General features: G+C 35.9%; 1 protein-coding gene across 2 annotated transcripts in view; it reads right to left on the bottom strand.

Moving 5' to 3' along the window:
• The window catches only part of STIM2 (stromal interaction molecule 2), a 169,594-nt gene that overhangs the window by 50,443 nt on the left and 98,558 nt on the right, over positions 1-20,593 (bottom strand). For both annotated transcript variants that reach the window (XM_032633345.1, XM_032633346.1), the window contains exon 3: positions 12,529-12,643. In XM_032633345.1, coding sequence (XP_032489236.1) covers positions 12,529-12,643 — 115 coding nt within the window. The remainder of the gene's footprint in view (positions 1-12,528; positions 12,644-20,593) is intronic.

Here is a 20,593-nt window from a genome sequence, read left to right as displayed (position 1 = left end):
TGGCTGATCTCTAAACCTGGAATATACTTCATCCAGACCTTCCTGTGACTCACTCTCTCTCCTCACTCAGGTCTATAATCAAATATCACTTCTTTGGGAAGTTCCTCATTGACTACGTTACTTAAATAGCCCCCACCCTACCTAGTCACCGACCATGTATTACCCTGCTTTACTTGTATCATATCACTAATCTGTTCCAGCAGTCCTGTGTGTATATATGTACACACACACACACACACACACACACACACATACGCAGACTTGTTCATTATCTGTCTTCCTAAAAGAGTTCTAACTTCATGAAGGTAGGATATCTATTTTGCTCAATGCTCTAACCCCAAAACCCAGAATAATGCCAGTGAGTCACTTGCAATTAATAACATCATTGATGACAGAGTATCCCTGCAACAAATTTCCCATTACTTGAAGTAATTTGAGTCTCTCTCTTTATCTTCTGCCACTAAAAAAAGACTTATTAAGACATACAAACTGCTCAAACTTTAAAATAAAGCTCTGTAGTAAAAAAAAAAAAAAAAAAAAAAAAAAAAGAAGACATAGTATACTGTAATTTCAAGCCAATCAACAAAGCATGTTGAACAATCAGTTATGCACAGTAACTTATTAAGTGTTTAGTTTTGTGATAAATTCAGCCTCCAGTACTTAATATAGTGCAGGTTCCATTAGAAACTAGAGTGATTACTTTGGGGGCATTACTGAAAAACACTCAAAGAATCTAGACACAGGCCTAAAACATATATCCACTAACTTAAAACTTAAGCTTCCCTTTTTTTTCAAAAGCTTCCAATAACACATCTAAAAGAGAATGCAGTGTAAAGTCGTGGTCAGATTCATGCAACTGAGCATGCTCATTAGAAACAGGTGAGAGAAATTTAAACAACTACCAAAGCAGATCAATCTTCAACTATCTCACACTGAAATCTGGGATATGCTTACCTTTGCTAAGGTCACAGGCTCTGGATCAGTGGGTATGCAGCTAGCACACAGAAACCTATTATTATTCATTGTAGTAGAGCTGTAGCACTATCATTAAAATTCTGCCACAAAATATTTGGTACTGGTCAAAACATGGAAAATAAGGATGTTAGAATTCTATATTCTTACAATATATAATTCAGAAACCAAATAAGCATATGTAAAGGGTAAAGAATTTCTTGGGCCTCCCCTTTCTAATTACTCACCCTCCCATTTCCCCTTTTCCTAGGCCACCTCTATCCCCTTCCAAAAAGTTCAAGGCAAAGAACTGTCACTCAAGTTCTTCACGAGAAGTAAATTCTGCGAAGGATTTGAAAATGGCTAGTGATAGTGCCATCTAGCAATGAAGGATTATTCTGTCAACTAGTTTCTTGCCTGTCTTAGCTTAAATTCATTTTTATTAACCTAACAATATCTTTTCAATCCATAACCAACATAATTATCCATAAAGAAAATAAATACTGACATTTATTACATTAAGATGTAATAAGATGTAATCCCAACTTCCAACTCTTATACATAGTGGTAGTACTTTTTGAACAAAATCCTTGCTGAAATGAAAATTTTTTTAAATGTTCAACTTTTTAAAATGTCAGTAGAGTACTTCCCTTTTTCTTTAAGCATAATCAGATCTACCAGTTCTTAAGAAAACCCTTTACTTGATCATACTACCTGTTTGTAACTACCATTCAATTTCCTCCATTTTCTTGCCTACCCCTTAAATAGGGGGTTGGTTACCCATATATCTACTTCCTATCTACTCCTTCTCTCAAATCATTTTTTATTGTGGCAAAATACGCATAACATAAAATTTACCATCTTAACCATTTTTAAGTGTATAGTTCAATGGTATTAAGTATTCATATTGTGTAACCATCACCACCATCCAACTCTACAACTCTCTTCATCTTGCAAAATGGACACTCTGTACCAATTAACCAATAACTCCCCATTCCCCTCCCCCTAGCCCCCGGCAACCACTATTCTACTGTCTCCATGATTTTGACTACTCTAGGTATCTCATATAAGCAGAATCATACTGTATTTGCCTTTTTGTGACTGACTTAGCATAATGTCTTCAAGGTTCATCCATGTCGTAACATATGTCAGAATTTCCTTACTTTTTAAGACTGAATAATACTCCACTGTATACCACGTTGTGTTTATCCATTTATTTGTTGATGGACATGTGGGTTGCTTCCACTTAAATCTTTTTTAAGATTTATTCCGTGTGTATATGTGAGTCAATTCCCCATACCAATGTTTAAAGTGATATCCTGTAGGTCAATGATTTTCTTCTTGTCATATCTAATGGCTTTTTTCCAATACATTGTATTTCTCTATTTAGCACTACTGGCCACTTTTCATCTCTCCTCTCTCTATCCCCCAGTGAGAGAGACAGAGAGAGAGAAGAAATGACTTACAAAGATTCATATAATATAAAGAGAATTAAACATGAAGGATGTTAATGGACCAGAGAAATAAAATCAAACTAAAAGCATGCACAAAATATAAATGAGGTCCTTAATAAAAGCTACAAAAAGTAGACAAAGAAGGAAATAAAATCAGTCACAAATCATCCCCTCAGGAATACAACTATTCTTATTACAGAGAACTAAAAAAAGATTCTTCATGAGGGCTCTCAGCAGATACTTTGCAATATGGTGGACTACGCCCTCAACTATACAACCATCCGTCACTTCCTGAAAACTCTCCTCTACAGACTTTCAAGAAAGTGCACCTCCCTGATTCACCTCCCATGTCTCTGATGGTCATTATTTATTTCATTAGCTAATCCTTTGCTTTTGTCTTATTAGCAGAATTCCCAAGGGGCTATTCTCTTTCCTTTTCCTTCTCTTAGTGAACTCTTAATTCATATAACTCTAACTATGTCACCTTTATATGAGGGAATCACAACTCTATATTGTTATTTCTGTTTTAGAACATAGCCTTTAAGCAGCCATAAGCTCCTAGTGATAAACACCTGTTTTATACTTTTTTTTTTTTTAGCTATTACCTGGTAAGGAAAGAAAATTGATGATGGAAATAGAAACTTAATTTCCTTCAATGCAACTGACATTTGCTGTTTCATTTTGTTAGACTGATCTAGACTCTTAGTTTTAAACTAATAACTTAAGTAAGCAGCTGATTTTAAACACTTTGAATCAAAAGTATCTAAATGTCCACCATTTTCAACACCTCGGAAGAACTCACACTGATGCAAAGCGAAAGAGAAACAGAAGACTGGCCAAATGTTAGAGGAATGCTTATTAAGGACCTCTTATTTAAGAGCACCTTAACCAGATGAGAAAGTTAGACAATAAACATTATTTGTACTTTGTACCCTATCTGAATACATAACCATCCACAGAGTGAAAAGATTTTTAAGACATAATATAAATGCTATGTGATTTATCCCATGTTTTAATCATACATTCCCTCTGAGACATATTTATATATGTAATATAACAGATTATATGCATACATATGTTTCAGAATTATAGAAATACGTCATATTCAAATCGAAATGGTTATCTAGTATCTGTGAAATCTTTATTTTCATTGTAATTTGCATTATTTCTATTACAGTTGCTTCTAAATTGCTAAGTAATATTCAGTGGAACTGAAAAAAAGACCCAAGTAAGCATAAAATTTGTTTGAGAAAAGATTTTTGTAAAACTGACCATCTTTGAAGAGGAAAATATTATTACCAACGAACAAGTTCTTCATCCAAAAGAGCAGGAACAAAATATTTGTTCCACCTAAAGCAGAATTTGATATAGTGAATCTCCCGCAATAACATATATTTTAACAACCAGAACTTGAACCAGAGTTCTCCTACCCACCCCCTTGCCAAACCAAGGATTAGTAAAGCAAAATTTAACACACATCCATGTGGAACTGGTTCCCAGTTGGTGCGGTAAGGGAGGAAAGAACAATAAGATGTTCAAGAAAGCCTATTGTTTTCTAGATAGTCCATCACAGTGAAAAGTGGACAGCCCTCATTTTTACCTTCTGCAGAAGGTTCTGTTACTGTACTCCAAACTTGAGGTATCCCTTGAGTCTGTGAACACAGCAGAGGAGAAATGTAGAATAATTCAGGAATACAGAAAACCATAAGGCAAATTCACAATTTTAGAATAGTACTTCCTTAAATTATAAGAAAAGTGTCATCATATGATGAATATATAAAAGTTGGGTTTTTGTTATTTGAGAAAAAATGAAGGCTCACAATGTATCTAATTCATGTGTCCACACAGAATAGAAATTGTCAAGTTTTCTAAAGCCCAAAGTACAGAGAGATGTAATAGGCAGTCGGTCGCTGCATCCTATTCTGAGAGGTGGTCTCTATTTCAGAACAAAACCAAGAAAGAACTATAAAGGAAGACAGAGCTATCTCAAAGCCAAGTATCTTCTATAGATTAAAAAGTCATAATTAATCCCAGAAAATCAGTACATGCAATGGCCAAAGTCTCCAAAAGTCAAGTATCCTGAAGTAAAACAGGAAGAGTGCCAACAATAAAAGAGAAGGAGAAAGAGAGAGAAAAGAAGACAACTAAACTAATAAAAACCAAAACAGTCCTGACGAAGAGATCTGAAATTAAGGGTACAGAAAGACTGAAATACTAACATAGAATAAGATTAAGAAAGATTAGCAATTTATTGCGAGTGCTCTGAATTCATTTGGGTAATTATATAATACAAAGAAAGCTATCTGATTAAAAGGAATAAAAACATACTTTATACAAAGTACAAAAATCAATCCTGATTAATATAAAGCAGTGTTTGCAAAATGATCAATTTACCAACTGATCAAGTAATATTTATGCTACTGTTATAGAAAAAAACCCATGTTAATACACTTAAATGTTGGTTGATAGAATAAATGAACAATACGTTCATGTCGACTACTCTCTACATAAAAGAAACTTTGACAACAAAAGACTTTTGTTAGTGGTGCAAATAATGACATCTGTCATTCTGAAACCAGACTCTACCTCAAGGACAGGCCTTCCCTTGTATAAACCACTTTCTGTGGACAATGAAAACCCAGCACCTCTATAGATGGCTAACAACTGCTTCTCCTAGAACTAAAAGTATTGTATAAAAGTTGAAAACTGTTAAACATCTGGGCTAATAAAACAGCATAAGCATTTGAAGCATATTAAGTGCCTTGTGTTTTTAAAATGTGCTATATTAATTACAAATATCCTGAAAACTATTAATCCAGTAGAGTCCTTCCCAGGGAAGGGTGACAAAAGGTGAAAAAAGTAAATGTCCCTTTATACACAACTAACTCCTCTGGCCTTACCTGACTTCTGCAGGCAGACTCACATACTTCTTTTTCTATTAACCCACAGTGCCTACTACCTATCTTGATTACAGATAGTATCACATCCTTTAATTACTTGTCAACAGAACTTTCTCCAATGATAGACTACAGTCAGGTGGAGGACAGAAAACATATTCTTCAGCTGTGTATCTTCAGTATCTGTGTATTTTCATTCTTCCCACTCAAATCCACATTACATTAAACTCACAGCTGATTTTCCTGCCTATAGTGAATTCATCATCCTATAACTCTTCCATATTATATGACTTTCTAAAACAAGAAGCTGTAATATCTCCTAATATTTAGTGCAAGGATGATAAAAATGTTAAAATACACTACACCACCTCCCACATACGTAGTAAATATTGCCAACCAGTAATTTCTACAGTAATATCCTTCTTTGCTATTGAGACCAGGCACAGATCGAGCATCCTTAAAACAGTCCTCCAGGCAATCACTATCATTTGGTAAGCACTGGTGTATCAGTGGAATCTTACTTGTCATTCTTAAAGCAGTTCATCAGACTTAAACATCAAGGCTCACTAGTCTGGTCTCCCTGTCTAACTAACCCTATTTTCTACAATTCCCCAACTCAGAAATATTAGTCTCCAACATCCCCACCATGTGCCACCTTCACACCTGCCTTACAAAAATAGTAACAACAGACAGTCATTGAGCACTTGCTATGTAGTAGGCACTAGTCTAAGCACTTTACATGTACAAATTCATGTCATCCTCAACACTTTGATGTAATAGATAACCTTTACCCCTAACAGATGACAAAACCAAGACACAGAAAGGTTAAGCACTACCTGTTAATAGCAAAAGACAAATATTAAAACAATGATTTATTCTTGTGTCGTACACTAAAAAATTACATTTCTGGGCTTCCCTGGTGGCGCAGTGGTTGAGAGTCCGCCTGCCGATGCAGGGGACACGGGTTCGTGCCCCGGTTCGATAAGATCCCACATGCCGCGGAGCGGCTGGGCCCGTGAGCCATGGCCGCTGAGCCTGCGCATCCGGAGCCTGTGCTCCGCAACGGGAGAGGCCACAACAGTGACAGGCCCGCGTACGGCAAAAAAAAAAAAAACAAAAAAATTACATTTCTGACTTATAAACTGTGCTTATTTGAGGGATTTAGGACTAAAGTCTGGAATTATACCTATATACTTCCTCATTTTAATGTGCTAACCTGTATGTTTATCCCTCTCTCTTTCTCACTTCTAAGAAAATTTTCTCTCTTTCAAAATCTTGCTGAAGATTCACCTCCCTAATGAAGACTTCCTCATAATAAATCTATTCATTCTCTTAAACTCCCACAATAGAACCACTGACCTAGTATTTAATCAAACCTTCCTGTACTGTTATTTATCATTTCATCTGTGCACATGTAACAATATCGTAAACTGGAAAAACAAGGCCTTATCTTATACTTACTTGTATAAGTGAATATCAGTCACCATAGTGACTGATATGTCTACTACTGTAAACATACAATATTGTGTTGATGGACGCCACAAAGATAATGGCTACCTTATTATCTATAATGGTCTACATTTTGAGTTACTCTGCTGATAATGTCAAGCAATGTGCACTGATCCTTTTACATTTTTTTTTTATTCCAGCCTCATTGTAACCAACAACATACACATGAAAAAGCAGATAGATTTTATCAACATTTAGAGATCCATTTATACTTTCACACCCAGAAGAAAATCCTTATGAATATCAAGGATCTATACAAAGGAGATAGTTATAATCTTCCTTACTTTTAGAAATTTAACACCCATAGTCAGGAATTCTTTTCGTTTATATTTCCTTTATGTAACATTTACATTTTTGCTTTCCTAAACAGAAAGAAAACACTCAGTCATTTATCTCTAGCCAGGCTTTATATACACTTCAAAACATCCATCATTAAAGGCCGACATCTTTCATTCTCTCAGACAATTTCAGTTCCTTTAAATTTCTCATCAATAAACAATAATAATAATAAACCTTCAGCAAATTTTCCAGATGTCTATTCAATCTGTAAAGCCCAAAATTACACAATGACCTTAGGTAAGATTGAGACCTGTGCTGAACAGGATGGAAAGATTACCTCATGAGTGTCACATGTTAAAATAACTATTTAACCTAATGAGTTATCATTTTTAAAAACAGTACATTACTTAATCAGTTTTTTAATCTACTATGGTCCCTAGATCTTATACATAACCAATAATTTTCTATCTATATTTTCCTTCATGAGGTAGCTGGCTACTATTTAACTGCTCATTCATTAATTTTAACAACTGATCCAGTTTATCAAAATCTGTCTGAAATCTAATACTAGTTTTTTAAATAGCTTTCATTTGTATTGGACTGTTGCCATGTGCAAATTAACCAAGCATTCTCTACACACACACACAAAAAGTACATTCAGGTCATGCTGAAATTTTTCTATATGAGATCAGTATCAATTTTTGAGGAACACAACTTTACTTTTTCCCCACTGACAATATTCCATAAAGATCTCAGGTACCTTTTACCAACCAGAGAATTGCACACTACAATGGTGAGTATGTAGTCTAATATATCTATTCATTTTATTGATGAATATTAAGAGACTGAATCAAAAACCTTACAAAACTTTAAATAGAGCTGAACATTTTAGTTCGTTCAGCATTATTACAAAGGTAAGTAAGTCAACACTTACTTAGTGCCTATCGAGTGTTGCCAGGAATTATGCCAGGCACTTTTACTACACTACTCATTTAAATCACACAAGAATTGCATTTTACAAGTGAATTTTTAAATGTGCCAAATGTCTTAATGTTCATAAAGAGAAGAGCCAGGATTTAAATTTGTACAGCTTGAAAGTCCACACGTCTCCTTTAGTATGCTACCTACACTTCCATTTCTAGCAAATTTTCAGGTAACTGAAGGAGGAGCTATATGGGGGCTACCATTTATGGTCTACGTCATTATCCCCTTCCAGAACTCCTGGCCAACCCTCACAGCCTACCACAAACACCACCTTCTGTGTATAATCCTATCAGAGAGTTCATTAGTCCTTCCATACCAGAACAACAAAGCTATGAACATGATGTCTGCTCACCATTCCTTCTTCCTTTTAGCTCAATCTGGCCACAGGCTCTTAGAAATGCTGTTGCTCAGTTCTCATCTTTGCGCACATTGCCCTTGTCTCCATAATTTAGCAACTTCAACCCTACCTAATACCTCCTTTTAATAAGTTATCTTTAATTATTTTTTAAGGTAAAGTCCTATATCTACTACAGTATTTACTGATTAGGGATTTAACACGTCTTTTTTACCTGTAGTTTTATTAGTACTGTTAGTGCTCTGATTACAACATTGCACAGGTTTTCAGTAGTCTGCTCCAACCCCGATTTTTCCCATAAGTTCTAATTTTTAAGTTCATAATTTTGCAAAGCATAAGTTTTCCAGGAGTGCATATATTTCATTATGGCAGAAATGCCTGTACTCAAAGTATGAACTGAATTACTGAGAATGCAATGCTCATGGGGCACTATACACTCATTCATTCAATTCATTAGACAAATCTTTACTGAAAATCAAAGTAAATAAGGCACTGTTCCAGGCACTGAAGACACAACAATGACGGGCAAAGTATGACTGTATGTTTGTGCGTGTATGCATGTGTGTGCATATATGTGTGTATGTACCTATATTCATATTCAACTGAACAATCTCAAATTACATATTATTGCATTCTAATCTCTTTATCAACAATTTCCAAACCTTTTCAGAAGAATTACTTTTTGTTTCTCAAGAGAAATCTTAAACAGAAACAGAATATACCAGATAAAAGCAGAACTCTACCCATTTATCCCTGTCCCTGAGATATCTCCAGGAAACCCGGGGCTTGTCAGGCTATGATTTAAAAACCACTGGTCTAACAACAATGCTCTGCCTTTTTACATGAAGCCTGTAATAAATAAAAAGACTATGACATGGTAAAATCAACTGAGAAAAATGACACTGAGAAAATCAATCAGGTCACCATAAAGCTTCTAGTAGAGGTTTATTTCACTCAACTCCTCTCTCTTCCCTCCCATGCAGCTGTTTTAGTAGGAGCCCTAAGATACTTCCTCCCAAGCCCTAATCCCCCAAGAAGGTTATGTGAGAGACTGGGGTTTGGAGAAAAGGAAGCATAAAGCAGATAATTTAGGCCAACTCTTTGAAGGCTTAGGGGGAAATCGTCTCACCACCATAATGGTAAAATCTTAGGGGGTGGAAATTAAGGTGAAAGCCTAGGAAAAAAGAGACTTAAGAAGCTATTTAACTTGAAAAGACCTTAAGCTGAAAACAAACATACATTCTCATAAATCACAAAAGATCCCACAAAACTCACCACGGTGGGAAATCAAAATGGGGTTTAAGTACAGAATCCCCTTGAATTTGGGACACAGTAATAAACAAAATAGACAAAGACCTCCCCCCACCCCGCTTTCTGAGGCTAACGTTTTCAGGGGTAGGGGACAGAAGGGAGACAAACATAACAAATAAGTCAATTATATTATAACTTAGAAGCTGATTCCTGACATGGGGTAAAGAAAGTGTGAAGCTAAGTAAGAGGGATCAACAAGGGTGCCAAATGACCAAGAGAGGGGCAGGGGGACATGGTTTGCAATTTGCAATTTTAAACAGAGTGGTCAGGGTAGGCCTCAAGGAGAGAAGAGCCCGAAAAAGAGATAACGAATTAGCCAGGAGGACATCTGCATTCCTGCAGCAAGGATTCCATCTGGGCAGAGCACATTGAGTGAGAGAAATGGAAAAGACAGAAAACGGAAGAGAGGAGGCTGCAGGAGAGGACAGATCATGTAGAGCCTTACAGATAGATCTTTGTAAAGATTTTAACTTTTACTCTGAGCCATTACAGGGTATTGAGCAAATTTGATTTATATCTTAAATAGATTACTCTGCTAAGTGAAGAACAAATTTCAAAAGAGCATAAGTATACAGAAGGAGACCCTCAGGCAGCTACCACAATTATCCAGGAAAGGGATGAGGGCTGAACCAGGGTGGTAGCACAACAGGTGGTGAGAAGTGGTTCAAATCTTTTTTTTCCTTCATTCAAACGTAGTTAGTTTTGTGGGCTCCATTCAGCTTACCACAAACTCCAAATCTAGAATATACTAGTGGCAACAGACTCCACTGGATCTCCAAGTCCTTTACTAATATCTACATATTGCTGAGATATCTCATATAAATAGTCTTACTGAGTTTTTGACCATTCTAGCACTTTCCCCCATGAAACTTATACTCATTTATTTCTATTCCTACCCAAGTTCATATTACTTTAAAATAATATGGGGGGGGCTTCCCTGGTGGCGCAGTGGTTGAGAGTCCGCCTGCCGATGCAGGGGACACGGGTTCGTGCCCCGGTCCGGGAAGATCCCACATGCCGCGGAGCGGCTGGGCCCGTGAGCCACACCTACTGAGCCTGCGCGTCTGGAGCCTGTGCTCCGCAACAAGAAAGGCCGCGATAGTGAGAGGCCTGCGCACCGTGATGAAGAGTGGCCCCCCGCTTGCCACGACTAAAGAAAGCCCTCGCACAGAAACGAAGACCCAACCCAGCAAAAATAAATTAATTAATTAAAAAAAAAAAAAAAAAGCTCCATTAAAATAATATGGGGAAAGGAAATGGAGAGATTTAAGTCTATGTATCTTTCATTAAAGTCAGTGGTATTTTTTTCCTTCTTTCTTTTTCTTCTTCCCGGAGTATTTCATCAGATGCCTCTTTTAGAAAGTGAAAACAAAACCATAAGAACACCTTTTTAAAAAAAAAATGTTTATTGAAGTATAGTTGATTTACAATGTTGCGTTAGTTTCACGTGTAGAGCAAAGTGAATCAGTTTTCATATACATATATCCACTCTTTTTTTGGATCCTTTTCCCATATAGGTCATTACAGAGTACTAAGTAGAGTTCCCTGTGCTATACAGTAGTTCCTTATTAGTTATCTATTTTATACATAGTAGTGTGTATATGTGAATCCCAATTTCCCAATTTATCCCTCCCCTCCCAAGCAAACCTTCTTCTATATTAATAATAATACTGAGTTGATGGAATAGTTTCCTGTATTTTCTCATTTCCAAATGTTACCACTGACAATCTAGTAAACTTTGTTATTTTTTCATAACTCCTACTTGGTAATCTGTCCCACATTCTTTTTAATTTCATTTCACTATTCAAACTGGCAGAGAAAAATATATGCTACAATATAATTGCTTGACTTTGACAAAAGAATAGAAACATTAGGAAAAAGACATTTTGTTTGACACTGCCACTAAAAAAGAAAAAGAAAAAAAACTTAACAGACTTTTTTTTTAATGTAGCTTTCTACAATTGGGGATCAAGTTGAGGTTTTAGGCCATACCCTTTTCCTGCCCTAAAAAATTACTATCCGTAAGACAGCTTGAGGACTTAAGGGTAGAAAAAGGAATAAAATATAAATTACACAACTGTATCATGCAGTCTTTATCATCAGCAGACTTTGCCTTCTAAAGACTTTAGGAACTGTTCTCCGTAATTAAAAAAAAACTTCGGTGGGGCCTCCTTGGTGGCACAGTGGTTAAGAATCCTCCTGCCAATGCAGAGGACACGGGTTTGAGCCCACATGCCACAGAGCAACTAAGCCGTGCACCACAACTACTGAGCCCACATGCCACAACTACTGAAGTCCGTGCGCCTAGAGCCCTTGCTCCACAACAAGAGAAACCACCGCAGTGAGAAGCCCACACACCACAACGAAGAGTAGTCCCTGCTTGCCGCAACTAGAAAAAGCCCACGCACAGCAACGAAGACCCAACACAGCCAAAAATAAATTAAATAAATTAAAAAAAAAATTAAACTTTGGGATCCACATGTTTATTTGACAAACCTTTTATAATAATGCCATTTAACAGATGAAACAATGCTCTACAACTTTAAGCTCTCAGACATGCGTTACCTTATTTATTCTAGTATAAGGTATCAAATTATCTGAAAACAGGCTGACCTTTAATAAATCCTAAGAAAAATTAAAATCATATTTCAAAATAAAAAATGGAACAATTATTTACTAAAATATAAATATCCTCACAGAAATGTTATTTTGATTTGTTTGTAAATCATATGCAATTAGTGAGCTGAGAAAAGCAGCTCAGGGATTCAGATCACTAAAACAGTCTTACCTTCTGATGTTTTCCATCGTTTCCATAAATCCTCAACAGTTATATGCTTGTCTTCTCTGTGCAGATGGCTGTGTTTATTAGTAGCATCTTTATATTTCATATCTTCTCTGATAAACTATAAAAGAGAAAACACTAAGTTAAGTATACTTAAATTCATTATTTTATTCTCTACAAACAGAAGAAAGTAAAATGTGAAATACAGCAGCTGGTAATTTTCTGATCATAATTGGTGCATGTTTGGTATTTTATACTCACATTCTTAAATGTTTATAAAATTTATTTAATGAGATGTCTTCTAATCATAACAACAACAGCAGCAGTAAAAGTACTTATTTAACTCATTATTTATCAGGTCCTATTGCACATTATATAATAAATATGTCATATCTACACACACACACAGTCATTTAACTTCATGACAGTTCTATAAGGAAAGTATTATGTATTACCATTTTATAGATAAGAAAACCAAGGCCCAAAGAGGTTAAGTAATTTGCCTAAGGTTGAAAAAATAATGAATGTCAGAGCTGAGATTCCAACCCAAGCAGTTTGGTTACACTCAACAGCATAATGTACTGCCTCAATTATTATACATTTTTACCAAACACTTAGTGACAGGGGTATTTCAGAACACACTAAATACTAACCTCAATTACTGCATCGTATTTCTGTTCTTCTACCTTTTAAGTCATTACTTATAGTTGAAAGACATAATTACAGTGTTTAGAACTAAAGTATTTTACAAAACTGAAGTAGATCCTCTATTAATCTTACTTTAAAGTATACACAGAGAGAAAACACTAAAAATTTTCTTTGCTAAAAACCAACCTACTCCGTATTGCTTCATTATATAAAATTCTCCAACTGCCCTTCACTGTCTAGCAAATAAAAAGCTAACTTTTTAAGAATTACATACCATTTCCCGATCTTGTCCCTGACAATCTTTTAGGCTTTAACTCTTGACACTTTCCCCAAATCAACCCAATACTCTAATTATATAAAACTAATAGTTTTTATAAATTATTATGCTTTTTCTACCTCAATATTTCTGATCTTTCTTGCTTTGGTATTGTTTTATTTGGTATCTTTATTAACTTTTTTTTCTGATTCCAAAATTATAAGATCATACAAAAGCTTATTTCAGAAATTCATAATGCAGAAAGTAGAAATCTCTTAGCGCTCCAAACCCTAGAGGCATATTTTTCTGACTTTTATATACTGACAATGAACATCACCCTCAAACAAAAGACCAAATTTTACTTTTGAGTAGAGCTGTTCTCTGCTGAAACTAAAAAAGAAAACTTTAATAGCTGTAGAGAAATATAGAGAAGATCATTTCACTTTTCTAAGCTAAATAACCTTGGGTACAAATGAAGAAACAAAGTTTTAGGAAAAACCACTACTCTGCATGTGGTCAGCAGACTAGTGTCAATCAGCAAACTGACACTGGTGTAGAATATACACAGAAATGAAGAAATTTCAGAATTTAGAAACCTTTATAGCAATTAGACAATGCTTTCAAGGAATTTGACCCCAAGCATGAGGTAAATTTATTTGCCATGTAGGTCCTATCCATAATGAACTGGTAACAAAATATCTGGTTCTTCACCATAGAGGTAATCTGGAAAGCACCAATCTAGAAGGCCCACTTTAGCACTTGTATATTATATTGTTCTAAACAATGCCTTACTCTTTTTTTTCCTAAATGCCCCCCCCTTTTTTTTAATTTATTTATTTTTGGCTGTGTTGGGTCTTCGCTGCTGTGCACTGGCTTTCTCTAGTTGCGGCGACCGGAGGTTACTCTTCGCTGCGGTGCACAGGCTTCTCATTTCGGTGGCTTCTCTTGTTGTGAAGCACTGGCTCTAGGCACGCGGGCTTCAGTAGTTGTTGCTCGTGGGCTCTAGAGCGCAGGCTCAGCAGTTGTGGCGCACGGGCTTCGTTGCTCCGCAGCATGTGGGATCTTCCTGGACCAACGCTCGAACCCGTGTCCCCTGCACTGGCAGGCAGATTCTCAACCACTGCGCCACCAGGGAAGACCCTAAATGTTCTTTTTTAAAGTTATTTTTAAAGGGACCTGCCTCACTGCCTCCACTCCTCCTGTCTATTTCTATTTCCCATTTTCTATTTCCCTATTTCTGCCCATCCCTCTTCCTCTTCTGACTGACATTTTTTGAAACCCGTAGATATACCTGGAAAATATCTGCCACTGAGATGCTCAGAAACTGCCCCTATCTTGGAAGAGATCCAAGAGTTAGAGAGAAATTCTAGAATGAAAAACATGATGATTGACAGAGCAGAGAGGAAGCCTGTCTTGGAAATGGTCCAGTCAGTTGGAACAAATGGCAACTGTTTCATTTATGTGACACATTAAAAAAACAACGTCCTAGGAAATTCTTTTTACCACGTGAACACAAAGAGCCCAGAAGTAGACTTCTGTGGCTTTAGGATCAACATATTTCAGAAAATAAAGCTAATTACCATATATAAACTAGGTGTGGCTTTCCAGCTACTGAATTACTCTAGAAAGCCTAGAATGAGTGTATAGATATCTATCAAAATATGTACTTAACAAAATAATTAAGATATAAAAAAGACAATTTAAAAAGCTTATAAAGATATCTATAGTACATCTGCTATAAAAGAACTGACTCCTAAGAAAGTTGAGCAAAAACTGAATAAATACACTGAATTATGTTTTCTCTGGAATTATCATTCAAAAATTAATACATACTTCTGTTTTAAAATATGACCCTCGAGCACTTCCCTGGTGGCGCAGTGGTTGAGAGTCCGCCTGCCGATGCAGGGGACACGGGTTCGTGCCCCAGTCTGGGAAGATCCCACATGCCGCGGAGCGGCTGGGCCCATGAGCCATGGCCGCTGAGCCTGCGCATCCGGAGCCTGTGCTCCGCAACGGGAGAGGCCCCAACAGTGAGAGGCCCGCATAGCACAAAAAAAATAAATAAATAAAATAAAATAAAATATAACCCTCAAAATAAAAGTATATTCATATAACAAAAGTATACTCTATATCTAATATATCTTCAACATTTTGATCATAAAATATGACTAGAAAGCACCATAATTAGAATTACTTTATGTTGACACTGAGTTGGAAAATACTTAAATCAAATACAATACAAACCATTAGCTTCCATTAAACCATTTTCCCAATATCTTACAAAGGAGCAGACAATTCTGACTGCTCACACTTTATAACTTCACAGGAAACTGCAGATTTTAGAAATGGGGGAGGCTAGTAGAGAAATTTTAAAAAGAGTCACCAATAACTGAAAATGCATGAGCAAATTTTAAATACTTCTTATTCATTAAAATCTGTGAATTAAGAAATCTGAAAATAGAATCTGAAATCCCATGAAGTAAATCTTCAAATAACGTACAGCAAACAATGTAGAGTTCCTTAGTAAACATATCCAATTATGCAAACCTACTGCAGGAAAGTCTGCACTGACAATACAAATAAAGGAATGCTCAATAAATAAATGACTATTGAATATTCTTTTCAAAAACATTTACCCAGAGGATTCTTTTATATAAATTCTTCTGGTACCATTAAAGAAATTACATATCCAGTTTAAAGAAGTTACAGGTTTTTTTTCTTTTTTACTTTTTATTTTGAAATATTTTCAAAGGTTGCAGAATAAACAAAAAGCTTTTTCCCCCCAGCTGAATCACTTGGGAATAAGTTGCAGGCATGTTGTCCCATTATCACTGAATAATTCAGCATGTTTTCCTATAAACATGATGTCATCCTATATAGTGATGGTATGACCACAAAAATTAGGAAATTAACACTGATACTCTATATTCCCTACTATTTAATCCACAGAACACATTCCATATGTGCAGTTGCCCCAATGATATTCTTTGTAGCAAAAGGATTCAATCTAGGACCATGTGTTAAATTTAGTCCCTTTAGTCTCCTTCAATTGAGAACAGTTCCTAAGTCTTTCCTTGACTGTCACAACCTTACAGGAAGTCACCTTTTGAAAGACTGATTTCAGTTCCTTGTACCTGTAACATATATATTATTTTGCATTTTATATTTGTATTTATATTTTGTATTTGTGCATTATTTTGTTGTATTTACTTTTATTGTTTTATTTTTATGCTATTTATTGCATTTGTATTGATATTTGTATTGTGTATTTTTATGATACTGCTTAATAAAATCTGATACATATTAATATAGACATATTTTGGGACTCTATTCAGCCTCTACCTCTTTCCCTGAGAACTACCTACCAACATTAGTGCAGATCCCTGAATGTGTCCCCTCCCTCAACCTATCACCCCCGCCACAGCTATGTGATCAAAGGACAGACACTCGAACCAGAAGAAAATAATCCAGAGCCTGACCAGGATGACAAAATTCTATCTCACAGGAAACTACAAATCAGATCATGAAAAGCTGCATCACCTGGCCAAGGTTCTGGATTTTTAAGGTAGTAAAGACACTTGTGTTGAAGGTACCATTTTATGAGCAGTCAAGGTGGTGAGGAGAATGGAGGAAGCCAATATGCAGAGAGAGAAAATAATAAAAGAGATAGGAGTGAGCACACAGAAAGATACAGCAACAGAACTGCCTCGGTTCCCAATGACTTTCCAGTCTCAGTTACTCCGGAGGCCTGGGCTATACAATTCTTGTCCTGATTGCCGTGATGTAACAATGATAAATCTGTCTTTCCTCTTTTATTTTTAAATACACAATTTTAAGACCTCAAAACCCAGGAGAGGTGATTTATCATCACAGTTAAGCACTCAGACTCTGGAAGCGACAGACTGTATTCAAAATCTGACTTCACTACTTACGTTCTCTCTAGCCTCATATTTCTCCTCTGTACAGTGAGGAAAATAAAATTGCCCATTACATATGGTTAAGAAAAAGGTTAAATTAAAAATGCGTTCATAGTGCACAGAAGTATTAGACACTAAAAATGTTTCGAACCAAAGTAATTGGTTTTTATATATCAATGTTATTACTGCTGAAGTTTAAAGCCTAAATAAATGAGTTTCACCCCAACTATATTGGTAGGTTTAATACACATTTTGGGGACTTAGACATTTATGAAGAAAAGATTGCCCAATACTCTTAAAGTACCATTTCACATATTCTGAAACAAAATACGTAACACAGAGATGGAGAGGAAAACCACAATCTTTTCACTGACAATGTAAGCAGAGACTTTCCCAAAGGACACCTGTCATCAAAACAACACCTATCATCCAAGGTCTCACACGTGAGTCAGTCAAAGCAGATGCGTTCCTTGAAAACAATTCCAGGGTCTTCCTGTCTTGAAAATAATACTAAAATAGCTTAGCATAATGCTTCAGAGGGGAAAGAATGCATAACAAGTAAGGTGACTACTGTTAATCTCAACTTCTAAAAATGAAAAAGCTAAGGCAATGAGAGGGTTAACAATTTATTCTATTTTGTATATAGCTATTTAGAAGACCTAATAGTGAAAGTAAATTCTAAATAATTCTAAAACGTAAGTTCTTCACCATCATCCTAACCTGGATATTCTGTAAAAATTCATTGATTCCCAAACTCTCAGAAATGATAACGTTAACAATTAAGCATGAGCTGCCTATGTTTCTCTCTTCATCCCCAAATTGTTAAAACAAACAGCACAGTGACTGAGAGCACAGACTCAGTCTCCAGACCACACAGATATCCCAAATCTACTATTTGTCAAATGACCTTAAGTAAGTTGCTTTATGCTCTGTGCTCCTGTTTTCTCATCAGCAAAATGGTAATAAAAGTCATACGTCAAAGGGTTGTGAAAATTAATTTATTTCATACGATGTGTAAAGAGCAGTGCCCGGTATATAGTAAACACTCAAAAGTGTGAGCTACTTCTAGTATACTAACACATTCCTTGTTTTAATAACCTTGATCTTATCATCTAAGATGGATGATGACAAAAACACAAGAGAACACAGGCAAACTGGTATATGTTTTCATGAAAGTTAAGAATGAAAAAAAAAGTATAATTATTTAACATCTGAAAAAATTTTCTTCAGATCCTAAATTCAAACATCTAAATTATATGCTAATGAAAAATTCAGGCTGATTTGGATAGTTTCTCCATTTTAATACAAGCATAACTTTACATTTCTGCTCCACCTCCCACCAGGGTAACTCCTTGCAGTGTTGCCATAGTACCATTTCAGCCCTTAATCCCATTCCCTGAGCTTCCAACGTCAAAAAACCATCAGTCAATCCCCAGTTTACCTGCAATAATAAATCCAATGATGACCTCCTTAGGATCCTGTTCTCTGAACAACTCAGGGTTCAACTGGTTCCACAATTACTGTCAACACCATTTAAGCTAGACCATAGCCTTTTTTAAGCTAATTGTAGAACTTAACCATTATTTATGACACTGGTGCAATTGATGGACCAGTTAATAGACAGAGAGATGACCCATGGTCAGAGACAAACAACTAATTTACAAAGAAACTTGTAAAACACAATGTTTTTATCAACTGAAGTCGGCCTGCCATTTGTTTTACAGAAACCAATGCATGACCTATATCATGGTTATTCTTCAAGATTATTATTGATCATAATCCAAAAATCTCTAACAAAATTACCCATGATTCCATCAGTCTGCCTACTAGTTTAAAAAAGAAAAATAGCACTGTACTGTCATTTAAAAAGAACACAAGAGTCAAAATGACTTACCTTCTGTGTTCTCATTTGGAAAATAAAAGGTAAAAGATATCTCACAAAGTTATAATGATAAAAAAGAGAGCATAGCTTTACAAATATATGGTGAAAATATATACTAGAGTTAAAACAGGTAGGTACTGTGCCAACTAGAGATAGACCAAAGTCAAGTTTTGGCCTTAGTTTCCTCTGACAAAACCTACCATTAGGATTTGGTCTCAGATTCCAGAACTCTGAACACCCAAATACCTACATACATGTCTTTCTGCTATCCATGAATTTGTGTGTGATCAATACTCGTAAGATCACATAAATTAAAGTTATATCCAATCAGCATAACATCAGTAATATATATAAAGTAAGTCACTCAAATTTAACACAAATATGTGAATTTCACTTTAAGTAGTGATAAGCATTCAAGACATAACAAACAAAAAATCTCCTTCTGTTTTTTTTGGCGAAAATTTAGTAAGTCAGAACTTACATTTCCAGCCACAGATGAAATCATAGAGACCAGATGTACCATCCTCCCCCAAAACAACTGAAAACCCATACAAAATGTAAGGAACACCAGCTTTCAAGACATTGAACACTAAGGCAACAAATTACAGTGATCTCTGAGAGACAAGAAACAAACAAAGTATGCCCTATGGCTGCCCTAAATTAGTTCCTGGAGAGAACTTCCAGAACAAGGTGCAGGAAGAGAGAACCCAGGCAGAGACTGGCAGTCCTGAGTTGAAGAGATGGAACTGAAAGGCTGAGGAGACTAAGGGAGGGTAGAGAATACAGGACTAAGTACCAGAGAAGAGTAAAGCTGCACAGAGGGAGAAGCCTGGGTATCTAGAAAGAGTGCCTTGAGTCTTTAGCTGACTACCGATCAGCTCATGCATGCAAGGAAGCTACAGCAAGCCAAAGAAAAAAGACATGCAAAAGAATCAGTGAAAACAATCCCTGAAGATTTCACAGGGCAGGGAATGGTGCTTATTCCTACAAGACAGAGTAGAAAACCGTAATTTGTGTCACCAGGTAGAATACTAAAAAGGGTTTTGCCTCAGTACTAGGGAATATTAACCTTAGACTAAGCTCCACATTGGTCTTGCCTAAAAAGCTTATAAGTACCAGCCAAAGGGATTAAACTGTTCCCAAGTAACTTAAACCTGTCCTAGAACAAAGCTTAAGAACATTTATAGGAATAACTAGGAATACCCACACCCAACAAGGTAAAATCTACGATGTCTGGCACCCACTGAAAATTACCAGACATGCAAAGATACAGAAAAATACAACCTCAAATTAGGATAAAAATCAATTAAAAGCAGTCCAAAAATGGCACAGATGAGAGAATTAGTAAATAAACATATTAAAATAACT

Source organism: Phocoena sinus, chromosome 5 (assembly GCF_008692025.1).
Source record: "Phocoena sinus isolate mPhoSin1 chromosome 5, mPhoSin1.pri, whole genome shotgun sequence".
NCBI classification, from domain to species: Eukaryota; Metazoa; Chordata; class Mammalia; order Artiodactyla; family Phocoenidae; genus Phocoena; species Phocoena sinus.
This window is presented reverse-complemented; position numbering and strand designations above follow the sequence as displayed.